Raw genomic sequence first — 22,583 nt, 5'->3', positions numbered from 1 at the left:
TTAACTGGGGAAAATGCGAATGTCTGGAAGCACCAGATACAAGCTCTTCTGGGAGGAACAGAAAATCAATCTCTTCATTTCTCTCTGATAAGCTTACCACAAAGTTACTTGGTCTCTCCACTTTTCCTTACTCCCTTCCCCACCAAACACAGACCTAAACTGCCTTACATTCTCTTTTTACTAAATTCACAAGGTGTATTTTTCCCACAGCTGCCCATTTTAAGAGGACACTTCCATTAGCCTGAATATTTGGACCTTACCTCTTCTGTGCTTCCTGTTTACTGCGGCACTGCTCGCAATAATATTTATATTCACTGCATAGAGTTTCAGTGTTACTAAATCCCCTGTGGAAATGAAAGAAAAGAGAGATAAGCTAACAATCCTGAAAAAAACCCGAAGTACATACAGAAGATGAAATTCCTCTTATTCAAAACACTCATACCTCCCAAACACATTTTAGGTGTATTTGTCCCAGTCTTGGGATGTAGTATCAATGTTCAGCTGGAAAAATCTGGAAACTACACCCTCAAGCATTAACTGCATATTTTCTGGGCAGGAGTCTAACATGATAGGCAATAAACAGCAATAAGGTGATGGTGTTTTGTTTCCAGATGTATCCACTCCATGTTTTCTTTGGGGGCAGACAGTAAATGTTAAGACCTACAGCCATGAGCCATCGACTGGCCCAAGCCTGGATTATCTTTCATCTCCTAGCAATTATACATCCATTATCAGCTATTAAAAAGCCAGCTGCTAAACGCAACTTGTAGTATCCTAGCAGCTGATAAGCCTTGGATCTAGCAGTCAAATACACGAAGCAAATTTCTATCAGCAAAGAAACCCCTGGACACAAACATCAGGACCAGACAACTGAAATGCAAGAACGATATTAAAATAAACAAGAATTTATTATGAAACCAAACATATCGTGCTTAGTTTTGATAAAACCCGACTATATGATGTAACAAATTTAAATCCCCATAAAAGAAAGTGAAAAATCAATCTTACATACCTCTAAGATATCACTGTATTGGTTAACTACTAAAAACTGAAGAAACTAATAGCAGCTTCAAAAAGCCACGATAAAGATAAAATGAACAGCACTCTGAACAGAACATATTTTACCATAAGTCAAAGCCTACAACTGTTGCACAATAGAGCCACTAAGCTAGGCTCTTTTCTTCTGACCATTTTTTCCTTTCACAAGTATTTTCATTTACCTTAGACAGTGTGTAATTGATGTATTTTGTTCCACATCAACCGACAGATCCAGAAAGTCCTCATCTTTGCTACTAACCTTGAAAAAAAAATACGAAATATTTCATAACAGTTTAGAACTGGCAGATTTCTTTTACCCATTTCTGGAATGACGCAATGTCCTCGCTGCAAGTAGAGAGCTTTGTGATAAAAAATAAATATACACACACAGAGAAGTCCTTTCTTGAGGTAAACTAAAACTGAAGAAACCATCTGATGTGTTGTTACAATCCAGAGAGGAATATTTAAAAAGAAAACCAAACCGAACCACCAAACCTTTCTTGAAAACCATGCCTCCTCCTTGAGACTTCAAGACACATCTGCTTACTTCACTGGCAAAACTGAGCTTTTAACCAGTCAGAGCTCTCAGAGCTGGAGAAGTTTTAACCATATTCCACTCTGCTTTGTAAACCAACACAGCTTTCTGCTGCATTTCAGAGTTTAACAGTAAATGGTTATAGGAAACGCAGAAACAGGCAGATGGGTTTTCAATTAAATGGGTTAGCAGTTAGGAAAACCATCTTTCCATTTGTGGAACGCTCACATCTAATTTCAAAATTATTGAGACAGAATCTTATTTATGTCATTTTTAGAGCTTCTGTTCACCATATAACCATAATTTTAGATGTAAAATGCCAAGAACAGTCATTTCAGTTGTAATCACTTCTCTTTTTCTCTCCCCTTCTAGGTTTTCATTTTTTTAGAAATATTAAATTAGACATAGCACACAGCTAACTACAAATTCCTGGTCTGAAGGTGGTGTTGTTCTAATTCTAGACTTTGTGGCACTTCTTTTGCTCTCAAATAGAGTCGCTATGGACCAGCATCAAGAAGCACAGACTTAGATTGCAATAAATTCAGTTAATGCCAGAGTTCAATAAATAGTGAGCAACTCTCATGTAGAAACACAACATAAACTATCAATCACTGACACAGGAATAACACGAAGACAAAAAGGCAGCTTAGATCAGCCAGGTGCAGACTGCCTCGATGGAAACAGGGAGGAGGAATGGGAAAAACACTACGCTTTTTCTGAGAAACATACCTTAATGAGTATTGGTTTGAACATAGAGGTGATACAGTCATAAAATAGGCTATGCTCCATATTTTAATAGAGAGAGTGCAATTTCATCTACCCTAATAAATGAAAAAGTGTGCTTAGTATTAGGAAAAATGAACCAGAACCTGTGCAAAATCTAAGAGGTTTTGTTTTGTTTTAAACGTACAGCCTCACAGTTAAGACATCTGGTTTCATTGGTTAGTGTTCCTTGGAAGATTTCATGGACCCACGTCAGATCGGTCTTGTCTCCTTCTTCACTCTCAATGCTGCCATTCTGGAGTTTGCCATTCTGCTTCTCCTGCTTTTTCTCTTCTTGTAGCAAGTCAGCAATAGTGTTAAGTAGGTAGTTCAGGAATTCGTGTGCATCCTGCTGCATATAATTATCAAATAATTCTGCAAAGGAGGAGATGAAGGAGAATGAAAAAATACAGATACTTCATAATATCAAGTTACTATGATATAGCAATCAGTGCATGCCCCTCCCCATTCTCTGGCCTATCCTACAATTGTGGGTTACACTGTTAAGAGTCTTTAAAGAATTGTACTTTGTTCCCACAATAGATGTTAGGTTACCCTCACCTGTTCCTCAGGCTGCAAGAAACAGGCAGCTGAAAAATAACATAAAGGAAACAGCTTGGGCATTTCTTGGAACTGAAGAAAACCATGATTGGTTTTTAGGTTTGTTGGTTTGCTTTTTGTTTTGTTTTGTTTTTCTTTGGAGAGGGAGAGAAATAGAGAAATTCAGATTTGTTGCCTTTGGTCACTAGTTCATTAAGTCCAGCATCACTGGGCAAAAGTCCCCTACTATAAGTTTGTTATCTTTTCAAGTTCAAGCAGAGATGATAAATCAACATACAAAACCCTTCCTCACGAAGTAGCCCTGGGAAATAAACACTAGTTCTCATCCTAAGGAATTTATCCTACCACAAATATAAGTAAACAGGCTAAGGGTGGTTAAATTTCCTTAGAGACTTTAACTCTGATCAGCTCCGTGAGGTCTGTTTAGCCCATGACGGTTTCCAGCAAAGACCCCAAATGTGCTGACTCGCAGCCGACTTCTGCAGAACATGATGCCAACGTGGAATAACTGGAGTACTGAGACTCATACACACGCTCTGTGCCTCGTCCGAGCAAGTACAGAAACAAAGATATCTAGAGAATGCTCTTACGACACAGCACGGTTATGATATCATCTCTGCTCCTATGCTACACAGGTGGTGGAATTCACACCACAAACAGGAGTTCAAAAATCTTCCAGAAATCTGTTAAAACTTGACAGCTTGGACTCACTCAAAAAGAAACCCGTGTTTATGTTTTATATTCTTAAATATCCAATGCTTAAATCTGCATTCAAAAGTCGTGTATTCATTTACCATTTTCTTTCCTCAATCGGGAAATAAATTTCTTGGGTGGGATGACTCCCACCTTCTTCTTTTGCGTAGCAATACTGTTGAAGAGATCAGAGAGGCATGTCAGGAGGCTTTCCTTCTTTCGAGGCTGCACTTTGTATGCCAAAACTTTTTCCCGAAATGGACGACAAAAATAAAGTGCCTGTAAGACTGAGTTGCAGTAGCAGGTATTGCCGAACTGGTTAAAACAGAACAGAAGGAAAACAAACGTTTTCATATTAGGTCTGTTAGGAAGTAATCAAAGAAAGGTTGCTCATTAAGAATGTCACATACTGAAAATGGAAAAGATGTCTGTCAGAGCTCATTTATTGGGGAAATACTAGTAGGCATGGTGTAGAAGATTCATCCTTGTATCCACACAGCTGGTGACAGCAAGAAAAGGAAGAGAAGGCAACAGCCACAGTGATGCTGAGCACACACAAAAAGCAGGAAAGCACTGACAAAAATTTTTAAAAAATCCAACTGAGAGCTCTCCACAAAATCAAAACCTGTGCAGATACAGCGTGTGACTAATCCTGACGGGAGATCCTGCTGGTGCTGATGTACCAGGGACAGAGGGACAAGGAAACAGAAAAAGGAAGAGACAGCACCCATCCGCAGACAGACAGCAGCCACCCGCAGACAGACAGCAGCCACGCAGTGCCCATCCGCAGACACGCAGCGCCCATCCACAGACAGCGCCCATCTGCAGACACGCAGCAGCCACCCGCAGACAGACAGCACCCATCCGCAGACAGACAGCACCCATCCGCAGACAGACAGCACCCACCCGCAGACAGACAGCACCCATCTGCAGACACACAGCAGCCACCCGCAGACAGACAGCACCCACCCGCAGACAGACAGCACCCATCTGCAGACACGCAGCAGCCATCCGCAGACACGCAGCGCCCACCCGCAGACACGCAGCGCCCACCCGCAGCGCCCATCTGCAGACACGCAGCGCCCATTCGCATCGCTGCGTCCCAGCGGTGTTACCAACGCATGACCTCAGACGGTAGATTTGCCCGTGTCAGACCCACAAAGTACTTTTTAGAGATAGTTAGCAAGGTATCTGCTAAATATTTCCTGTTTCTAATGAAATATTATGAGAAGAACATGATGCAGGCAAATTCACAGAGCAGCTGGTTTACATCTGCCATATCTGAAGGTGGCATCGTTTGAGAAAGGAGGAGGGCGATAACAATTTCCAGAGGCAGCGCTCTGCATTGCTCAGCAAGAACAAACACTCAGACCACTCAGATATTACCGTATCATCCCCAAGAAATACACTATGTTTTTTTAAGTTGTCTCTTTGCAATTTATTGTGCAACTGTACTGTACAATGCCGTCGCTTCAAAAAAGCAGAAGAAATCCTGGGTTTGCCCGTCCCCAGATATTCTGGCAATGAGATTCTGTGTCTCAAGAGTATTGAGAGCAAAATATTTTACATAAACAAAATGAGCACACAAATCTCACTACAGAACACCGACTATTTTGTTAAGTGGTACTCAGAGAATATGGCCACTAATGCTCACCAAAATTCAGTGTGATTACTGTAGCAGAATGATTTCAAGTTAATATAATAATCAGTTTGCTGACTGAAACAGAACATTAACAGCTTAATTCACACAGCTAAAAAGGTTACAGCATTATAGTTACATTAACATTAATTTATACCATATGCAAGCAACACAGAACAACGTTAAAACTTATTGACATGAGGAAAACAAATATGCAAGCTGAGCAAATGTGAATTAGGATAGAAACTAACTCATATGCTTGTTAGTGGCCTAAGAAAACAAATAAGCATCATGCTAATTAAATTTGTATATAAGACAAAATAGGCAAGAGAACTACCAAAAGTGTGATTAAATATGATTGTTTTCAGATGAGGTATCTAATATATTGGTCTATAATAATCCTAGAAAATTAAGAGACAGAAGAAACTAGAAATTAGACATCTTAACCAAAAAAAAGTCATGGTACATCTTAAGTCAAAACAAGTTTACAGAGCAAGTAGTTAATGAGATTTCAGAATTATATTAATGGAGAAATCATATAAAAAACCACAAGTCAACTGATTATAAATGGCCTGCTTCGATGCTATCTATACGGAGAGAAATTATTAGAAGCAAACTATATGGCAGCGTTAAAGGAGTTAAAGAATTTACATTCCATCCAAATAGCTTTTAAAATTCCTGACAATAAGATGCAAGATGCTTTGCAGTAGTCAGTGTGATATGGTGAAAAATTCACTTCATGGTATGCTTTAGATTTTGAAAACGTCCTTCTAAATAATATTTCAACTCTATTTGTTGTCTACCACCTTTACATAAAGTAATGGGGAAGAACTTTTATTCCTGAAATCAACATCTTGCATGCTAGCCGTTTAGATGTTTTACTGCATGCCAAGTACTTTGCAAAAAGACCATGCCATGCATTTTAATTCAGCATTTCTGACTTTTTTTTCAAGTTAGAACACAATCCTTCCAACTTTGAGCAATTCAAGGCTTTGGGAAATTTCTCAGTTTCTCAGTTATTGATCTACCCTTCTCTGGACTAGAGAGTTCTCCACAAATAAACAGTATTACATAGCAGTGTCACACTTTTAAACTGCAATTGGTTTGCATTTAGAAGTACAGAAGACAGATCTTTCCAATTATGACCTTAACTTTGCTAGGAATTCTTCAGGAAAAAAAAGAGGGTTCTAACCATTTGTCTCTGACAGAACCCCCAAAACCAGGTTGGCAAAGCAGTTCTCAATGGGCTGATGAATATTTCCAAACCTGAAGCTACAATGCACAGATCAAATATGCAAATAGTGTATAAAGTCTAATGGGACCTAAAACACAAAGGAAAAACAGGTACGAACATGTAGGTTTTAAAATTTTTTTGTCATGGTTTCTCTGGTATAAAAAATATTTTAAACAGACGCAAAAACATAGGGGTTTTGGTTTTGCTTAAAACTGTACTTAGAGTCAACATTACCTACCTTTATAAGAACCTGTAAAATTTTACACTTTCAACATAAAAATAAAGTTTGAAGGCTTAAGATAGCAGCTTTTTTTAAACTGAAAACTGAGATGCAGTTCTAGAATGAAAACATTGTTCCATCCCTCTTGTACTTCAGTTTAATGTTACACATAATGTATTTTAACAGGGTCTGGGAAGGAGCAGTCAGACCCTTCTCCCATATACACTGTGGTGGTTTTAGCAACAGTTTGACTGCAGGCAAACTGGTTCAGCTCAGAGATCCAAAGAGAAAATAATTATTAAAAAAAAAGAAAACTTTAAGGCTTCCATTGTCCATGGGTTCAACGCTTTATTCTATTTGCAATGCAACCACATATTTACCAGCAGTGATGCTGAAGCCATGAAACTGCCTTCTTTAAAGTGCTCCAATTACCTTCAAAACATGAAAGAACTAGAAATAACTCAGGAAAAAGCTCTGCAGAGAAACAGCATGAAAACGATAATCCTAAAGAAATTGGTTGCAAGGAGCAAAGCACAACAGTATTAGTAATATTTTGTCCTTCAAAACGGAGAATGGATGCGGTAATAATAATTCTGGTTATTTTTAGATTGCTATTTTTTTCCTCTTCACACTATTCATCGCTCGGCTATTTATGTTACAATTGGAGATGCCTTCCATTTTTCTCATTATGGCGCAAACCTCAGCAGCTTTGGAATGGCCATTAACACCATACTTAAGGAATATAACTCAACGTGTTTAGACAGTTTGGTGTCTGGCTAGAAACCCACACAGAAGTCAATTAAATGCATTTGTAACAAGCTGCAACAAATAACACTTCAACTGTGAGCTTAACCTTATTTGGTGTGTCAAACAAAATATCATCTTTCCATTTTCAACAAAATGTACCCAGACGACCAGCAAACAGAGGTATACTTATGTTTCTCAGGAGTTTTGCAAAAATGGTAGTTTCACATCATAAATATGATGCCATGGAATTACTGATTCTGTTAACCAACCTCCTATATTAATTGGTAAAAGATGTCACAGGTGCAACACCTGCCTTTCTCCTCCAGAAGCACTGGCAAGATCAACATCAATGTTCCAATCTCCCCATAGGTAATTTAGGCAAACAATTCTTATTGCCCAACAGACCCCAGTCAAGTGAGATCTACACAAACTGACAAATACAAAAAATACACCTTTTTAGAAGGATTCACTGTTACACAAGGCTGTCAAAAAATAAAGAAGGCGTATTACTACATGCAAGAAAATTATTGACCAAGTCAATGTCATCTCCTGGCTATCTTCTTGCATAGAAGAACGTCCACTAATCCGATGAGCAATATCTTTTTAGAAAAGTAACACATTTTCATTTTTAAAGCTCAAAATTTCATTTAAAGGCTTCAAATTTTACACTGTAGCATCAGGTAAAATCAAATCTCTTCTCTAGAAGAGCATATGAACAATGTACACACTTAATTAGTTAATGTCCTTTCCAGCTAAATATTACAATCCTATAATTAGAAACGTACCTGAGTAGGAAGGTTTCTCTCAAAGACTTCATAATATATATACTTATTTTTCTGTGTTTAAGACAACATTTATATCTTGGTTAATAACAAAGCACAGCACCATATTGCAGGATGCGGTGTGTACTCAGAGTCCCCTTTTAAGTTAGAAGTGCTCGTAGATAGGTTTCTAACAGAGAATCTTGTTAAATTCAAAATTACAATATGAATTAAAAACCAGCGTTTCAAGCATAGAAAATTCACTTACATTGACCAAGCCAAAATAATGCTCATTCACAGGGAACTGTTCAGGACCAATCTCTTTCTCCAAAGCAGAGGCATTGGCGCCCTATAAAGAAACAATATGTTTATGTTAGAAAAAAAAACCCAACAAACTTCCTAAAAAAGTCCCACAGAATTCGTACTACTCTTATAAAAAACAAGGAAGCTAAGAAAATAAGTCACTTCCATAGAGAATTAGCATCTTGTGTTTCTGATGCTCTTCAAAATGAAATCAATATGATGCTTTATTACTATAAAAGGTAACATGGTTTCTCTTGAAAACTTCATCAGCCGGAATTAGAGCTATCTGATCTAACAGAGGGGGAGTTGGCATTTGAATTTATTTGAAAACTAACAACAAGAAATTTGTTTTCACTTAAAACTTCAGGTTACTCACAGTGACCTAGCAACACCAATTTAAATTTAGTCAAGAATGCATTGTACAAATAAAGAAACTTGTGGCACACGGGAACTTCTCAATCTAGAGGACAGAAACCATATGGGCTACAAATCCCATGAAAGAAAAAACGCCTTTTTGTGATGTTGATGCACAAAAGGTTTGATGTGGCTGTTTATGATTTGCATCTCATACAAAGAATTCTTGAAAAAATCTTGCCTTCACTGAAACATTAGAAATATTATAATGTTTTAATATTCTTCCTGGAAAATACTATGGAAAAGTCGAGCATGATTACAAAAACAAAAAAAGAATGGAAAGAATCATTTTATCGGTCATTGCTCAAACTCAGATCACCAGAAGTGCTTCGGATTTGCCATTCTTGATTTAAGAACACTGCATTAAGCTTACAGTACATTTTGATACATCCTTGTGTCTCCAGCAAATAATGATAGAACTTGCTATTTTCGATACAACTGAAAAATACCACTACGGATCCATATGGTCTCATTTGTCACACAGAACAAGAACTAAAGCATATAAGCATTTTAGTTTCAAATTTAACTTTGCCCACTCGAAGTGGTTTATACACCTCTCTTTCAATTGTTTCCCCCTTTTTTTTAATCCACCGATACCTTACAGCTGAGCTCTCACTTGGGATTTGGAACCTTCCCTCATCCCACTCCACCTTGTTCTCTAATGTTTCTTGCTGATCTTCCAACAGTCCTTAAGCTGCATCTGTGCTGCTAAGGAGTTACCATCATTCGACACAGAATCCAAGCACTTTGGATTCTTGACTTGTATTTCAAATACCCAAGTCACTCCACCTATAACCTTCTGTAAACGGAGATCCTTCTGCATGGGTGAGCCACCTTAAAGCACCCTGGAAAAGCACTAAACAAACAAAAATTACAGTTCCACAAAATTTAATTCCTCTATTTCCCTGAAGCTGGTAATGTTTTTTAATTGCTGAGCAAATATTTCCATCACTTCCATTAGCATTCTGCTATTAATGTAAACCACAGACAAGGAAAGACTGTACGGACAGGTCCATCTAGATTGCCTTTACCAAAGAAATAACTAAAAATTTTCTAAGAAACAGGAAAGAAACGAAGAAATAATCTAGTTTAAAAGGTGGAGTGGAAACTCTATAGTTGGATCTCCCATATCAGATTTACAGTCAATTACATATATTAAAAAAAAAGACAAAATGCGGAAGGCTCAAAATTGGGTACTATAAAAACCACAAACACATTCACTAGGTGCTTAGAGATTTACAAGCAAGACGCTGTGCAAGCAGCAATTTCACAGAAATTTTCTGAGGCATCGGTGCCAGTTCAAGCAGCTCCTCTCATTTGTTTCCCTGCATCCAGTACCTGCTTCCAAGGACCTCACTTTCCCTCCATTATCTCCCCCCCGAAAACTTGCACCAAACATAGACATCTGCAAATCTGCAAGGAAGAATGGCTGATACAACTCTCTCCAAATGTTACTTCAGCTCTTCGCTCATCTTGTTCTTATCAACCCTGTGACTTTGGGTAAATACTGTAATAAAAAATTATAACCCACGTACTATGTAAGTGCACAAGAGGTGATGCTGGTTTTGAAAAATGTTCAGTCTTGAAATCAGACCTGACTGCTCAGTGAGGTTCCTTTACTCTTACATTCTCTTTGTTGCAAGATAAAGGAAGGGATGTGTGTAAAATCTGCAAGCCTATGAAGCTCGGTTTAAATTGCTCTGAACTGTCTTCTCATCTCCTCCACAATCTCCGACAATGTATTGGAGAAACAAAGGAATAAGCATGTACCACAATCTACAGAACTAGTGAAACCAGACAACCCCAATACTCCAGTGTGCAAAGCAACATATGGAACAAATATCTGAACAAAAAATGAAATTGAATTTTTTATCAAAAGTATGCTATAAAGAATTTAATAACCTACCATAAAGCAGTGTTGCAATTCAACGAAACCACCAACCTGTACTCCACATGTATCTACCCATTTAATCTAACAGGTTACATGTGCCTTTTTTTCAAGTGCTTCCTTTTATCTACTGTTCAAACTTTGTAAGTTTGGGTAAGTTCACTGCAGGGACAGATCAAAAATTAAGCTTTTCTTAACAAATCAAATGCTAAAGTCAATCGGCCACAGAAGCTAAATTAACCTGACATTTAGTTGCAATGTTTCTGAAGTTTCTTGTCAGAGAACATTTTAAATTAGCATACTAAAATCATAAAAACTAAACAGGACTCAAAGCAATTGTGGGAGGAATCAAAATCACAAACAAGTCATAAATAGTTCTGAGATGCAAACTTGCAAATTAAATAATATGTAACATACTGAAGAGGCTCTTTAAGATGCACATGCCTAGCATACCACAGCAAAATACCAACGGTGCAAACAATATAGAGTGATTTATCACTGGAGTCAACACCCAGATCTACACTACACAAGGCAAGGAGTATGTAGGGAAAAAAGCACTTTATGGTGACAGCACAAATTGGCCTTGGTCACGTATCAGGATGGAAATACACGACACACTTGCAAGGCTGCGTAACAGGAGTCAACGTTCAGCTACTCACGATCCGTCACCTTTACAACTAAACGTGCAAATAGCAAATTAACCAAGCGGAGATGAGACCTAGTGCAGCACGAACCGTGTCTTGCAGTAATGAAGCCTAATAAGCAGCTTTGTTTTCAGATCGATAGGTGTTATACACATTTTCCCACTCCCACTCAAAATTTTTTCCATCTGGATAAATATTTCTGCCTCCAATCACATAAATATTTGCCCATAAGAAACAATACATGCTTCATAATTTTGGAAACATAAAAGTCACATTTCTCATCTAGAAATAGATTCTAACAAAAGTGGCAAGTGTCCAAAGTATGAAAATTTATACTTGGTTATTTGGTGAATCAAGAGAGATGTATCTCTTCTGGGGTGCCACAAACTATTCTGCATCTTACAGTACTTTATACATCTAAAAACATAAGAAAATCAATACTGTTTTGCTAAACTATGACACGCATTGTGGGAGCAATAAAAAAATGACCCAAAAATATCACCAATACATACCAATTGAGTTTGGTTGGCTAAGCAAATAATGTACACCACAATACAGCTAAATATAAAGCTTAATGCATGAGATTAGAATTGACTCCTCATTGCTAAAGCAAGACAGATAAATACATCTCATAAAAACCCCAGAAGAACATCCTTGAGACTTTCAGGAGGCCCAAGGAAACGCTCTCAAGTATCTGCTCTGCTACTCTGGTTCAGGAAGAGACGATAAAAACTCTCTGTACATGGCTCTGTGAGCAGGAACAAACCACAAATTTATACAGTCAACACATAATTACTTGACGAGGAAAACATCCTCCTAGTTTAACTAAAGCGGCAATACTGTTTTACTTATATAATTAGATTCCCAGATAGATGCAAATTTAACACTTCCATACTGGTGGGGGAGGTGACAACTAAAGTTTCAGCAACTTGCAATCAGGATTTTTAATTTTCTAGAATTTACTGTGACTTAAAGCGATGTCTTGGAGGTTGGTTGCACTTTTCAAGAGCTCCCCTATTCTGTTCACATCTCCTTTGAATCCAGAGAGCGGGCAAGCTCAGCTCGGTGGGTTTCCACAGTTCTGGCACTATTAATCAAATACAAAAATGGAAAGCTGCCTGGTCCATCTGAACTATTTTAGCAATTTGGAATAATAGATACGGCTAACAATGGCCAAGATGACCCCCAAAAAACAACAATAAAATATTTTCTGTCATAGCTGATTAAAAAAGGGACCTATCCAAAAACATTTGTGCTTGCTGATTTCCATCAGAAAAGACAAAGAACACCCTTAAAAAAAATCCCATATAGTGGATTTTAAATTAGCAAACAAAAGCACAGGGAACTGGTAATATCCAAATTTTTCTCCATTTTTCATATCAACTCAGTGAGGACATCACACCAGCACTAAATATGTATGAGATATAGGGAAGATAGGATTAATTAAAACTAATATTTACCCAAAGAACACCAAAAGGTCTCTAAGGCACGCTTTGTTGAGTTTGGTAAAGCCAAAAAGGACAGTAAAGTAACAAGGAATATGAAAAGACCAGTTTCAGAAACTCTTACCTGAGGTAGCTGTCTAAGCAAGTCATCATGGATGAAGTGACCCCACAGTATAGCTGAAATTCTAATTGAATAACCCATCAAAACCAGAACAGAGACCTATCAAGCCTTCCAACTTGTAAGCCGTGAGTCCTTTTTGCTCAGTAGAGAAGTCTTAAAGATTTATTTCCAGTTCAATACACCACGCAAGTGGAAAAAAATAGTAGTAGACATCTATTTTTTAGCCAGATTACACTGCTAACTCATTGCATCACCCAAACGAGTGAAGAAAGAAGTACGCTCGGGCATTACGGTCTCTTATAAGTTCTACAGTTTGTGACTACTCCTGCAAAGAAAATGAATATTTTGCCTGGTCTAGATTTAAATGATTTCAGAACTGGAACTGCATCAACATTTTCCAGGGGCTTAAATACTTCTATACCCTTAAACTTATTTGAATTTGTAATTATTCCTATAGACCAAGTTTTACCGATTGTATCACTTCTCTGAGAGGAGGCATAAGAAGAAATTATTGTTGGGAGATGAAGAAAAGTTATCACTTTTTCTATTCGCTTTATGTAAGTAGCTTTACAGTAGAAATGATAATAAGGCCCAGAGCTGAAGAGTTCTGAAGCTACAGAAGAACAGCTGGGAGTGATTAGGATCAACTATACAACTCAGAACATGAACTATGGTCAATTGATGAGAGAAGTCCACGGCTGCATCCACACGGGTCCTGCTTCAAGTCAGAACTTCTTCCCTTTTCAGTACTACGGACTTTACCGAGTTTCAGCAAAATCCTGATCCTCCACAAAACTTGGCTGAGAAAAAGTGGATTATTATTACAGACGGAACCAACATTACCAGTCAAAATTGTTTATCCTGTACTAACACCTTCACACTTTGAAGGAATTCACACTTCCATTTATAAGTATCTACTTTTTGCTGCTATCAAGGTAACTTTGCAGATGTAGGAATGGTTATAAAAGCAATGTTGTACTGTCTTGATAAGCATGCAAGCAGACCTTATGAGTATGAAGCAGCTGCTGCTCGAGCTTCAGTAAGAAAAGGATCAAAATTAACTCAACATTGGGTCAGCATCCTTGCTGCTATTCAGAGCACTTGTCAAAATTAATCAGGTCAAGGCTGTGCTGCTGCTCGAGCAGTGAGAGGCACTGAGGGTATAAAATGAAAGAAAAAACCAGCACAGAGCAGATGATGGCAAAGGGTGTCGTGCTGTGATTCTATCAAGGATTAGGACAGCACAGGAGCAGGGCTCTGGTTGCCATCCTGCACATTTTGGAAGGTGCTGGTTTCACACCTGCTTGGACTGAATGGTGGAGTGTCTCACATTAGCACAATCCACCAGCTACCAACAACTGGGTGCATTTGCTACACTGTAGAGGTGAGTGTGTGACACATTCATGGGACAGGCTGAAAGAATCACAGTAAGGAAACAAGAAGACACTACGATGAAAGAAGAGGGATAGTAAGTGAAGACACAAAAAAATAACCATCAAAATAGTCATTAAAGGTGGTTGCGGTGCAAGCAGCATTTCTGACTGCTCTAACTATACAATGGGTTTGAAATTACGCAGGAAAATCCATGCGACAGCAGATTGTCAATGGATTTATAACCCTTCCTTACTAGCTCAACAGAATGGGACAGCATACTCAAGATTCGTCAGGTTTCTTAGAAGGACATTGAAATTTAGAGATACCTAAGCAAGACAGGACACTTGACAAACAAATGCTACCAGAGTTTTTTAAATGCTAACACGGATGAAGCAGTGGCTTAAAGTACAAGAAAAAGAAGTAAGTAGAACCACGAAGCCCTTCTCGCATTTTCATAAACTACAACCACAAACTTGCAGTTTGTTTCTTTTTTTAACAATAATGATCCTGACAAAATCTACCGAGTCGGAGTAAATCACTGTCTTGCTTATTTTAGATGCTCCATTTACAGTTCATTTGTAGACAGCAGGGGATTTTCAGAAGTGAACTCTTGAAATCTGTATGTATTTGTATTATTGCTCTCAAAGCTCCAGAAGTAATCCTATATGTACATAGTATAACATTTAAACTGTAGTTTCCTATACTTGCCTATATACTTCACTTCTTTAGCCCTATCTAAAATACACAGAAGACTAACATCATCATCCAATTACTTTTAACGAGCTATAGAGAACCAGGTAATTTAAAACACTCCATGGAAATCTGAAGATACAGTCTTCCTTCAAGGATAAATTACTGGGTTTTTTAGTTGAGTGCAAAACATTAATTTCCACATTATATGCTTTTTACACAAGCCTTTTATCCTTCTCCCATTGCAATTAATATCATTCAGTTCAAATGAAGTAATTAAAGCACCGCAACTTAGGATATCTCTAAACTTTTATTACAGCTGCATGCATGCTCAGAACTGAGTAGCATGCTTGGTGTAACAGCCTGTTGAAATAAAAATCCCTTATGATATACTAGTTTGGGCTCAACACCATATTAATTCAGCTTTTGGATTGGAACCAGTTTATTCCCACTGAGCGCACTGCATGCACCTGCCTGCAAAAGACATTTCCCTTAAAGAAACACAAAAATGGGCAAGACATTTATGAGATATTTCAGTGTCCAGGACATATCTGGTACACAAGTCTTGCTGCAGTCTCTAATTATTCATTTGAATCTTTCTTTTTAACAAAGTAGAGTAGGATAAGGTTTACCATTTGAAAAAAGGTGGGAAGTAGCCTTCCAGTTGGGCAGAAAAGCTCCAAGGGACACCATCGTGCGGCCCTCAAGATTAGAAAAGTTGGTTAAATATATTGCATGACTGAAGAGTGACTTTTAAAGAGTGAACCAACAAAACAAAAAGGAAAATAAAGAAAAAGTAGGCTAAGCCAGAGCTACTTAAAGCCTTTCAGGAAAGAAATCTGAATGAGATGACGCATTTCATAACATCTGCCTGCACTTAAATTGCTGTATTAGCCGTGATAATAGTTCCAGCTTCAGGACTATTAAAAATACCATGTGGGGGATCGCAGAAAGGAGCAGAACTGAGGTTGTATTTCTGGAAGTTTACAGAACATACTGTCATGATTTTCTAAACACAGAATGAGATGTTGCTTCCCTACCTTTTGAAACTCCTTGGTTGTGTAGCACTGAAGTCGGACAAAAAGAGCTGTCAGCTCAGCTATCAGTCACTGTGATTTAGGTTTTGAAATTATCCCTTCTCACACATCCAGGAAGGCTGCCGCTCTAGGCATAACAAATTATGGTAAATTGAACTTTGGATGCCAGTGCTTAGCGTGCTTATGCATGCAAAACAAGCTGATAATCTTGAAAGGAGCAGGTGTAACAGTGTCACAGACTTTACAGGCAGGAACGCCTGGCTCTGCCTGCTCTTCAACAGGGAGCCAAGCTTACGGAGTGCTCTGGCTACTGCCAATATCATGGAGACCACAGGGAAATTAGAAGAAGCTGTATTTCAAAATAAGTTGACTACTATAAAGGGTTTAAAACCTGAAGTCTTAATTGGAGTGTTTAAAATAAATTAATACAGAATGCTTTATAAGCTGTTTCATGTCAATGTTTATTCAATCAGAAGCTGGTCTTGCAAGGTCGAAGGATCTACGCCTCACTTACAGATGTAAAGCAAGTCGTACACACTCATGAAATTCTGTAATTTTATGCTCTTTAACGTTAGATAGTAAAGCTAGGCTCCCATAAAAAGGACATATGGAAAGAATGCTGGATGAAGGGTAAGAAATATAGAAGCTGCTGCTTAGAGTCTCAGCCTCTAACGTCCTACTGTATGCAACCCATTTCCCCCTTCTTGGCCACTGTCTCCAAGATCACCAAAGTGTTCACAGGCAGTTCATCCACCCGAGAAGAGCTCCACAAGATTTCTCCAGACCTTGGGAGACCTTGCAATGCACAGAAGAGAGGATGTCTCACTAGCACAGCTCTCAGATATTGTGCAGCTTTTCGGCTCTCTAAAAAAACAAACACAAACAGATCTACAGGTGCACCCCAGGCCAAATGTTTACCAGTTTTGTTCTTTTGTGAGCGGGTAATAAGATTTTCTCATGACCTTCACACATCAAACAGTGCAGGAACAATACTGTAAAAAGCAAGGAAGTGGATGCTGATGGAAGGCAACACACTATGGATTTATGAATAGGTTGTAACTTCACAGATTACACATGTACAGGTTAAACAGGCACAGAGGTATGGCTGTAAAATTCAGACACAGGGCCCATCAACGGATCTGAATGTGTATATATTCACAACTCAGTGGATGGGAGGCTAAGTGGATAATTCACTAGGAAAGGAGCTGAAAATATAAAATATGACATAAGAAACCAAACAATGATCCCTTTTATTTAGCCCTTTATTTTGGCAACAAGTCTAGGAACCTCCCAAACTGACACCTGTAAGAGCAAACACTGAAAGCCATTTACTTTTCAATAGGAACAAATACTAAGTGATGTTCATATTAATATAAATATAGATGAATTCAATGTATTAAAAGCATTTGCCCTAAATCCTGACTAAAGAACAAACCAAGAAAGATTCCATAATATAGAGCACCTCTTGAACTACCCACACTATTTTGACATCTTTTCCCAGGTATTCACACTTCATTTTTTAATTGTAACAGCTCTATAGTAAAGGCCCTCTAGTATAATTAATATCTAGCTTCAACTAATGAACCATATACTGCACATGGTTTCCTCAGTACTCCATGGCACAACACAGTTATGATCTCTCATTTTCCAAAGGAAAGTAACGAAATCTTGACATTTATAGACAATCTGGGACAAAACAGACACCTGAATAGCAGAAAAAACTAGTCCATGAGGTAGTTCAGGACTCCTCCAAAATCCTAAAAATCATTCAAAGGAAACCTGTACATTATCGACCTGAGCTGGCGGTTACCTGCAGCCTGGCTGGCTGCTTTGCACAGGCTGACATCTCCAAACTGCTGCAAGTCCAAAATCTGGAGAACGCACCAATAACCACTCATCACACACGCAGCATTTAACCAGAGTACAAACAGCACATGAAAAACCTTGCACAAAGTGACCTACTAACTGGTTTGCAATGGTTTACACACGTGGTTTTGTTTTGGTTTGTTTTTTCCCTAAAATAAAGCAGGTTATTTTTAAGCTGAGTTTTAAGTCCAAAGATGAATATTTGTTCCCTTTAGCTTAACAAGTCAATCAAGAAGCAGAGCACTGCTGGAAACAGAAGTCTGCTTAGCTATCTCTGCTTTTATCCTCCCTTCCTGAGCGATGCCTTCCCAGCCATAAATGCTATTTCACTGATAAAGCTAAAACAGAGTTATATAAATACAGGTGAAACAGCAGCATGGCAAACATACATCAGCAACACGAAAGCCCTGCTTGAACTGAATAATGTAAATTATTCAGGCGGCAAATGGAAATGCGTTATTTACAAATGATTCAGTCATCTTTTCTCTAGCACTGAAGTTAATAATTACACCCATGCTGTACTGATTCAGAGGAGCAGAATAAGACTACGACCAATTTGTACACTGGATTTGAGTTCTTCAGGCATGTCTTACTGGTTTAGCAAACAATTAGACATGAATCTAGGGGAAGTGTCTGTAATTAGCCTACCAGAAACACCAATATTTCTGCTAACAGCTTACTACAGACATTTTATTATACAAAATTAGCAGTCAGAGAGGACAAGATCGGATCTATAATTCACACTTTGCTCCATTCTAATGATCTGTTCTGCTTCTCCAACAACAAAAAAAGTTATTGTCAATGCAACAAGAAAAACCCCAATTCCTGACTCAAAACCTCAGTTCTACAACCGACTGCCTCAGCCCCCTGGAGGTGTATTCTGAATTAGATGATGCATTCGGACCCATGGAAATTCAGCCCTCCCTGTTCACTCTCCTCAGTCAAGAGAGGATTCACATCTGTCCACGACCATGCGTGTGCCACAGAACTACAAAGACACCGCTTTTAAATATTTTTGAAACAGGAGCTATGCATTTTTCATGAAGTGTAACAAAATACCGTAATAGTGCTTTCTATTTCACTTTCCCAGTTAATTCTGCAGTTGCTTGCAAAAAGAAAACAGAAGCTCCTGAAGTCCACGGGAAAGATAAGGGCTGGGAAATAAAATTAAGTCAAAGGGATGCAGCAGAGCTCTAGTTGGTAGCTCTTGGCTATGGATGTGTCTTGCCATAGGCGACAGCAGCTTTACCAAAACAATGAATCATATTCAAATGGACAAGTATTTTTCTACGAGTTTCCCGTCTTCGCAATGCTATAGCTGCCACATGAACGTTAAGGAATCACTGAAAAAGGGATGGTGATCACATCATGAGGCACAGGAGAGATGATTCACAGCACAAAAATCTGGAAGTTATTTTAGGGAGGGGCATATGATTAAAGTTATAACTACATTACTGTCTACTAACGAGTTAAGGCATCGAATTTAATTTTTAAAGAGATACTGGAGACAAGTGTCTGAGACAGAAAGCCAGAAACGCCAGTCCCTGTGCTACTGATTGACTAAGGGGTCTGAGAATGTCATAAACCTGTGTTTCAGTTTTCCAGCCTGAAGCACAGAAGATGACTAGAAGCACTGGTGAAAACTGTATATTTAACTAGAAATATGTAAAGTACTCTACAATCACTACATATTACCATAATCCTGAAGAAAGTAGTTTCCCAAAGGGACTTTGTTATTGTAATTACATGTGTTTACAAAGAAGGCTTAGGTTTTTCATATTCGCATCATGACAAAGCAAACAGTATTTTCCCTTCCTGGAAATTAATTGAAGTAGATGCAAATAAACTGATTCAACTTTAAAATACAGCACCCAGACCTTACTTTTCCTGGGCTAGCCGAAGAAAAAAAAGTGAGATTGACAGTAAGTTTAGCCAAGTTATACATGCACCTAAAACACTGATGCTCAAAAATTCCATAGCATCTGATTAAACAGCTACAAAAGAAATTTGAGAGCAAGTTTAATACAATCATTTAGTGTCAGCAGCACCGCTCGACTTTTTCTGCAGAGAAATTAAACAAGTTCTCCACTTGAAACAAAAGCAGTAAAAGGAGAACCTGCTCCCCAAATGCTGCAACCTTGTGAAAAGTCTCTTGAAAAAACCCACAGTATTTCAGAAGGGGCACTAGCAAGCTACAGGTATCTGCTTAGCTTTCTTCCATCATCTCAACCAAAACCAAGGTAAGCACAGGAGCAGAAATGAATCCAAGATTGAGCACACATAGCCAAAGTCTCTAAAACCAAATCGTAAGCACTGGAATGGCTGTATTCAGGTTTGGCTACATACTCACAGGAAAATGCATTGCCTTACATTTGTCCTCTTAATCTGAGGCTCAGTCAGCTGATCTCAGGAATGCATCCAAAATATTACATGGGGCTGAGTCAATCACTTGCCTCTGGGGAGCAGAACTCCCCAATGAAGTCACGATTCAGCCACCTCTCATGACCTTATTTTCGCTTGTGTTTGTGATGGGCAATTAAAAATACAAATTATATTGCCAAAAAATCTAGTGAGATTAGTGAAGTGTGAAATTCTGGGAAATCTTCTTCAATGCTTCAAAGTTTAAGATCAGGTATCCACTGCCACAGATTTAAAAAGAAAAATAATCTCATGTTAAGAGTATTACTATGAATCTGCAAACGCTCAGGTTTGTACAGAACCACTGTGGCTCTGTTCAACTGGATCTCAAGTTAATCAAAACCAGCAGCCAGTACCTACATGGAAAAGAAACAGAAAAACCCTGCACACTTTACACACGTGTGAAATCAGTCTCAGCAAGTTGGAAGACAAGAGCCCCTCTGGACAGGGCAACCTGCTCTCTGGTTTGCTGCTGCCCCAAGTGAGATCTAAACCTGACGTCTGACCACTTGAAGCAACTAAGATGCAGGACTACGAAAACTAAAACAGTAAAACTGAATACCCTCAGCTTGATTCTAAGTTGGATTTTGACAATTCAAACCCCTGTTATAGCTTATACTGACTAAACTCCTTACAGTAAGAATCTTTGTGAAATGTTTTGATGGCGTATCAAGTTGCAATATTTTCCTATGAGTCAGGGTGTTTTAGTGCTAGACAAACCACTTACTGGCCTCTACTTACGCAGCAATGTAACTTCATTAAAAATTCTGCATAATCATGCAATTATCAGTCTCCCTCTTGCTAGATTTTCATTGGTAATACGGATGACACCCTGTTATGTGCATTCATGTGAAATGACTACAGAGCTTTCACAAACTGGTGTAGCGACCTTTAAATCGAGCTCAGTTATCACAACAAACGACTGCGATCTGACCCAAAAAAACAATTTATGCTCGATAATTGCTTTATTTCCTGAAAGCAAGCATCCACCTGCCCTAAGCACATCTTTCTGGGAGCTGACACGTCCCCCGGCGAGCTCTCCTTTCTGCGGCGAGCTCCGTGCTCCCCCCCACACGCTTTTCCCCCCTCCCGGGACCGGGGCCTAATCCCCTCGGCTCGCTCGGGCGGCCCGGCCGGGCCTGCCCGCTCGGCTCCAGCCCCGCTCGCCCCTGCCCGGCGCGGCCCCTCCGGCCTCACCCGCTCCCGGCGCCGCCGCGGCCCCTGCGAGGCCGCCCCGCTCCGGCTGCGGCCCTCCCGAGCCCCTCAGCGCGGGGCCGGCGCCCCTGCCGCCCGCCCGCGGCTCTCACCATGGTACAGATGGAGGCGAGTCTCCGCACCGTCATCAGTATTTCCATCCGCCCGCCGCGGCCCCGCGCCCCGCGGCCGCTGCCGCCGGCGCCATGTTGGGACGCAGCCGCCCAACTGACAGCGGCAGCCGGAGCCGCAGGTGGCGCAACCGCCAAACGGGGCCGGGCCGGGCGGTGCGGCGCGCAAACGGCGCCGGCTGCGCCCCGCGCCGCTGCCCCGGGGGTTCCCCCGGCTTCCCGGCCCTCCCCGCAGCCCCTCCTGGGCCCCGGACAGCCGGGCCCTGCGAGGCCCCTCGCTCTGGGCCGGCCCGGGCCGTGCGGATGGCAGGAGGTGGCAGGAGGCCCCGGGGACGCTGCGTGTGTCACCGGTGAAACGGCTGGAAGGTGCCGTTCCCACAGGGCTGGTGTTGGGGAGTTGGGGGATGTTGCTGAACCCCACAGCGAGGGAAACCGTGGATACCCAGAGCACCGAAATGCCTGGAAGGCTGAAACTCTGTGTTTCCTGAGATGCTTTTCAGTGGTTGTGAGCACCCACAAATCACAGAATCACAGAATGTCGGGGATTGGAAGGGACCTCGAAAGCTCACCCAGTGCAATCCCCCCGCCAGAGCAGGAACACCCAGATGAGGTTACACAGGAAGGCGTCCAGGCGGGTTGGAATGTCTGCAGAGAAGGAGACTCCACAACCTCCCTGGGCAGCCTGGGCCAGGCTCTGGCACCCTCACCATAAAGAAGTTTCTTCTCATATTGAAGTAGAACCTCCTGTGTTCCAGTTTGCACCCATTGCCCCTTGTCCTGTCACTGGTTGTCACCCAGAAGAGCCTGGCTCCATCCTCCTGACACTCCCCCTTTCCATATTGATCCCCATGAATGAGGTCACCCCTCA

The 22,583-nt window shown here is 40.0% G+C and overlaps 1 protein-coding gene across 3 annotated transcripts in view; it reads right to left on the bottom strand.

Annotated features, from left to right (window-relative positions):
• LOC135993585 (ubiquitin carboxyl-terminal hydrolase 12-like) overlaps positions 1-21,808 on the bottom strand; it is a 31,849-nt gene extending 10,041 nt beyond the window's left edge. Inside the window, exons 1-6 of one of the 3 annotated variants that reach the window (XM_065643535.1) lie at positions 21,698-21,808; positions 8,459-8,539; positions 3,691-3,904; positions 2,484-2,710; positions 1,221-1,297; positions 261-344 (exon numbers count right to left, since the gene is read on the bottom strand). In XM_065643535.1, coding sequence (XP_065499607.1) covers positions 261-344; positions 1,221-1,297; positions 2,484-2,710; positions 3,691-3,904; positions 8,459-8,539; positions 21,698-21,745 — 731 coding nt within the window. In that variant the 5' untranslated portion in view covers positions 21,746-21,808. The remainder of the gene's footprint in view (positions 1-260; positions 345-1,220; positions 1,298-2,483; positions 2,711-3,690; positions 3,905-8,458; positions 8,540-21,697) is intronic. The other 2 variants (XM_065643536.1, XM_065643537.1) reach the window with 2 other exon arrangements.
• Between the last annotated feature and the right edge of the window lie 775 nt (positions 21,809-22,583).

This window comes from Caloenas nicobarica, chromosome 12, assembly GCF_036013445.1.
Source record: "Caloenas nicobarica isolate bCalNic1 chromosome 12, bCalNic1.hap1, whole genome shotgun sequence".
NCBI lineage: Eukaryota > Metazoa > Chordata > Aves > Columbiformes > Columbidae > Caloenas > Caloenas nicobarica.
This window is presented reverse-complemented; position numbering and strand designations above follow the sequence as displayed.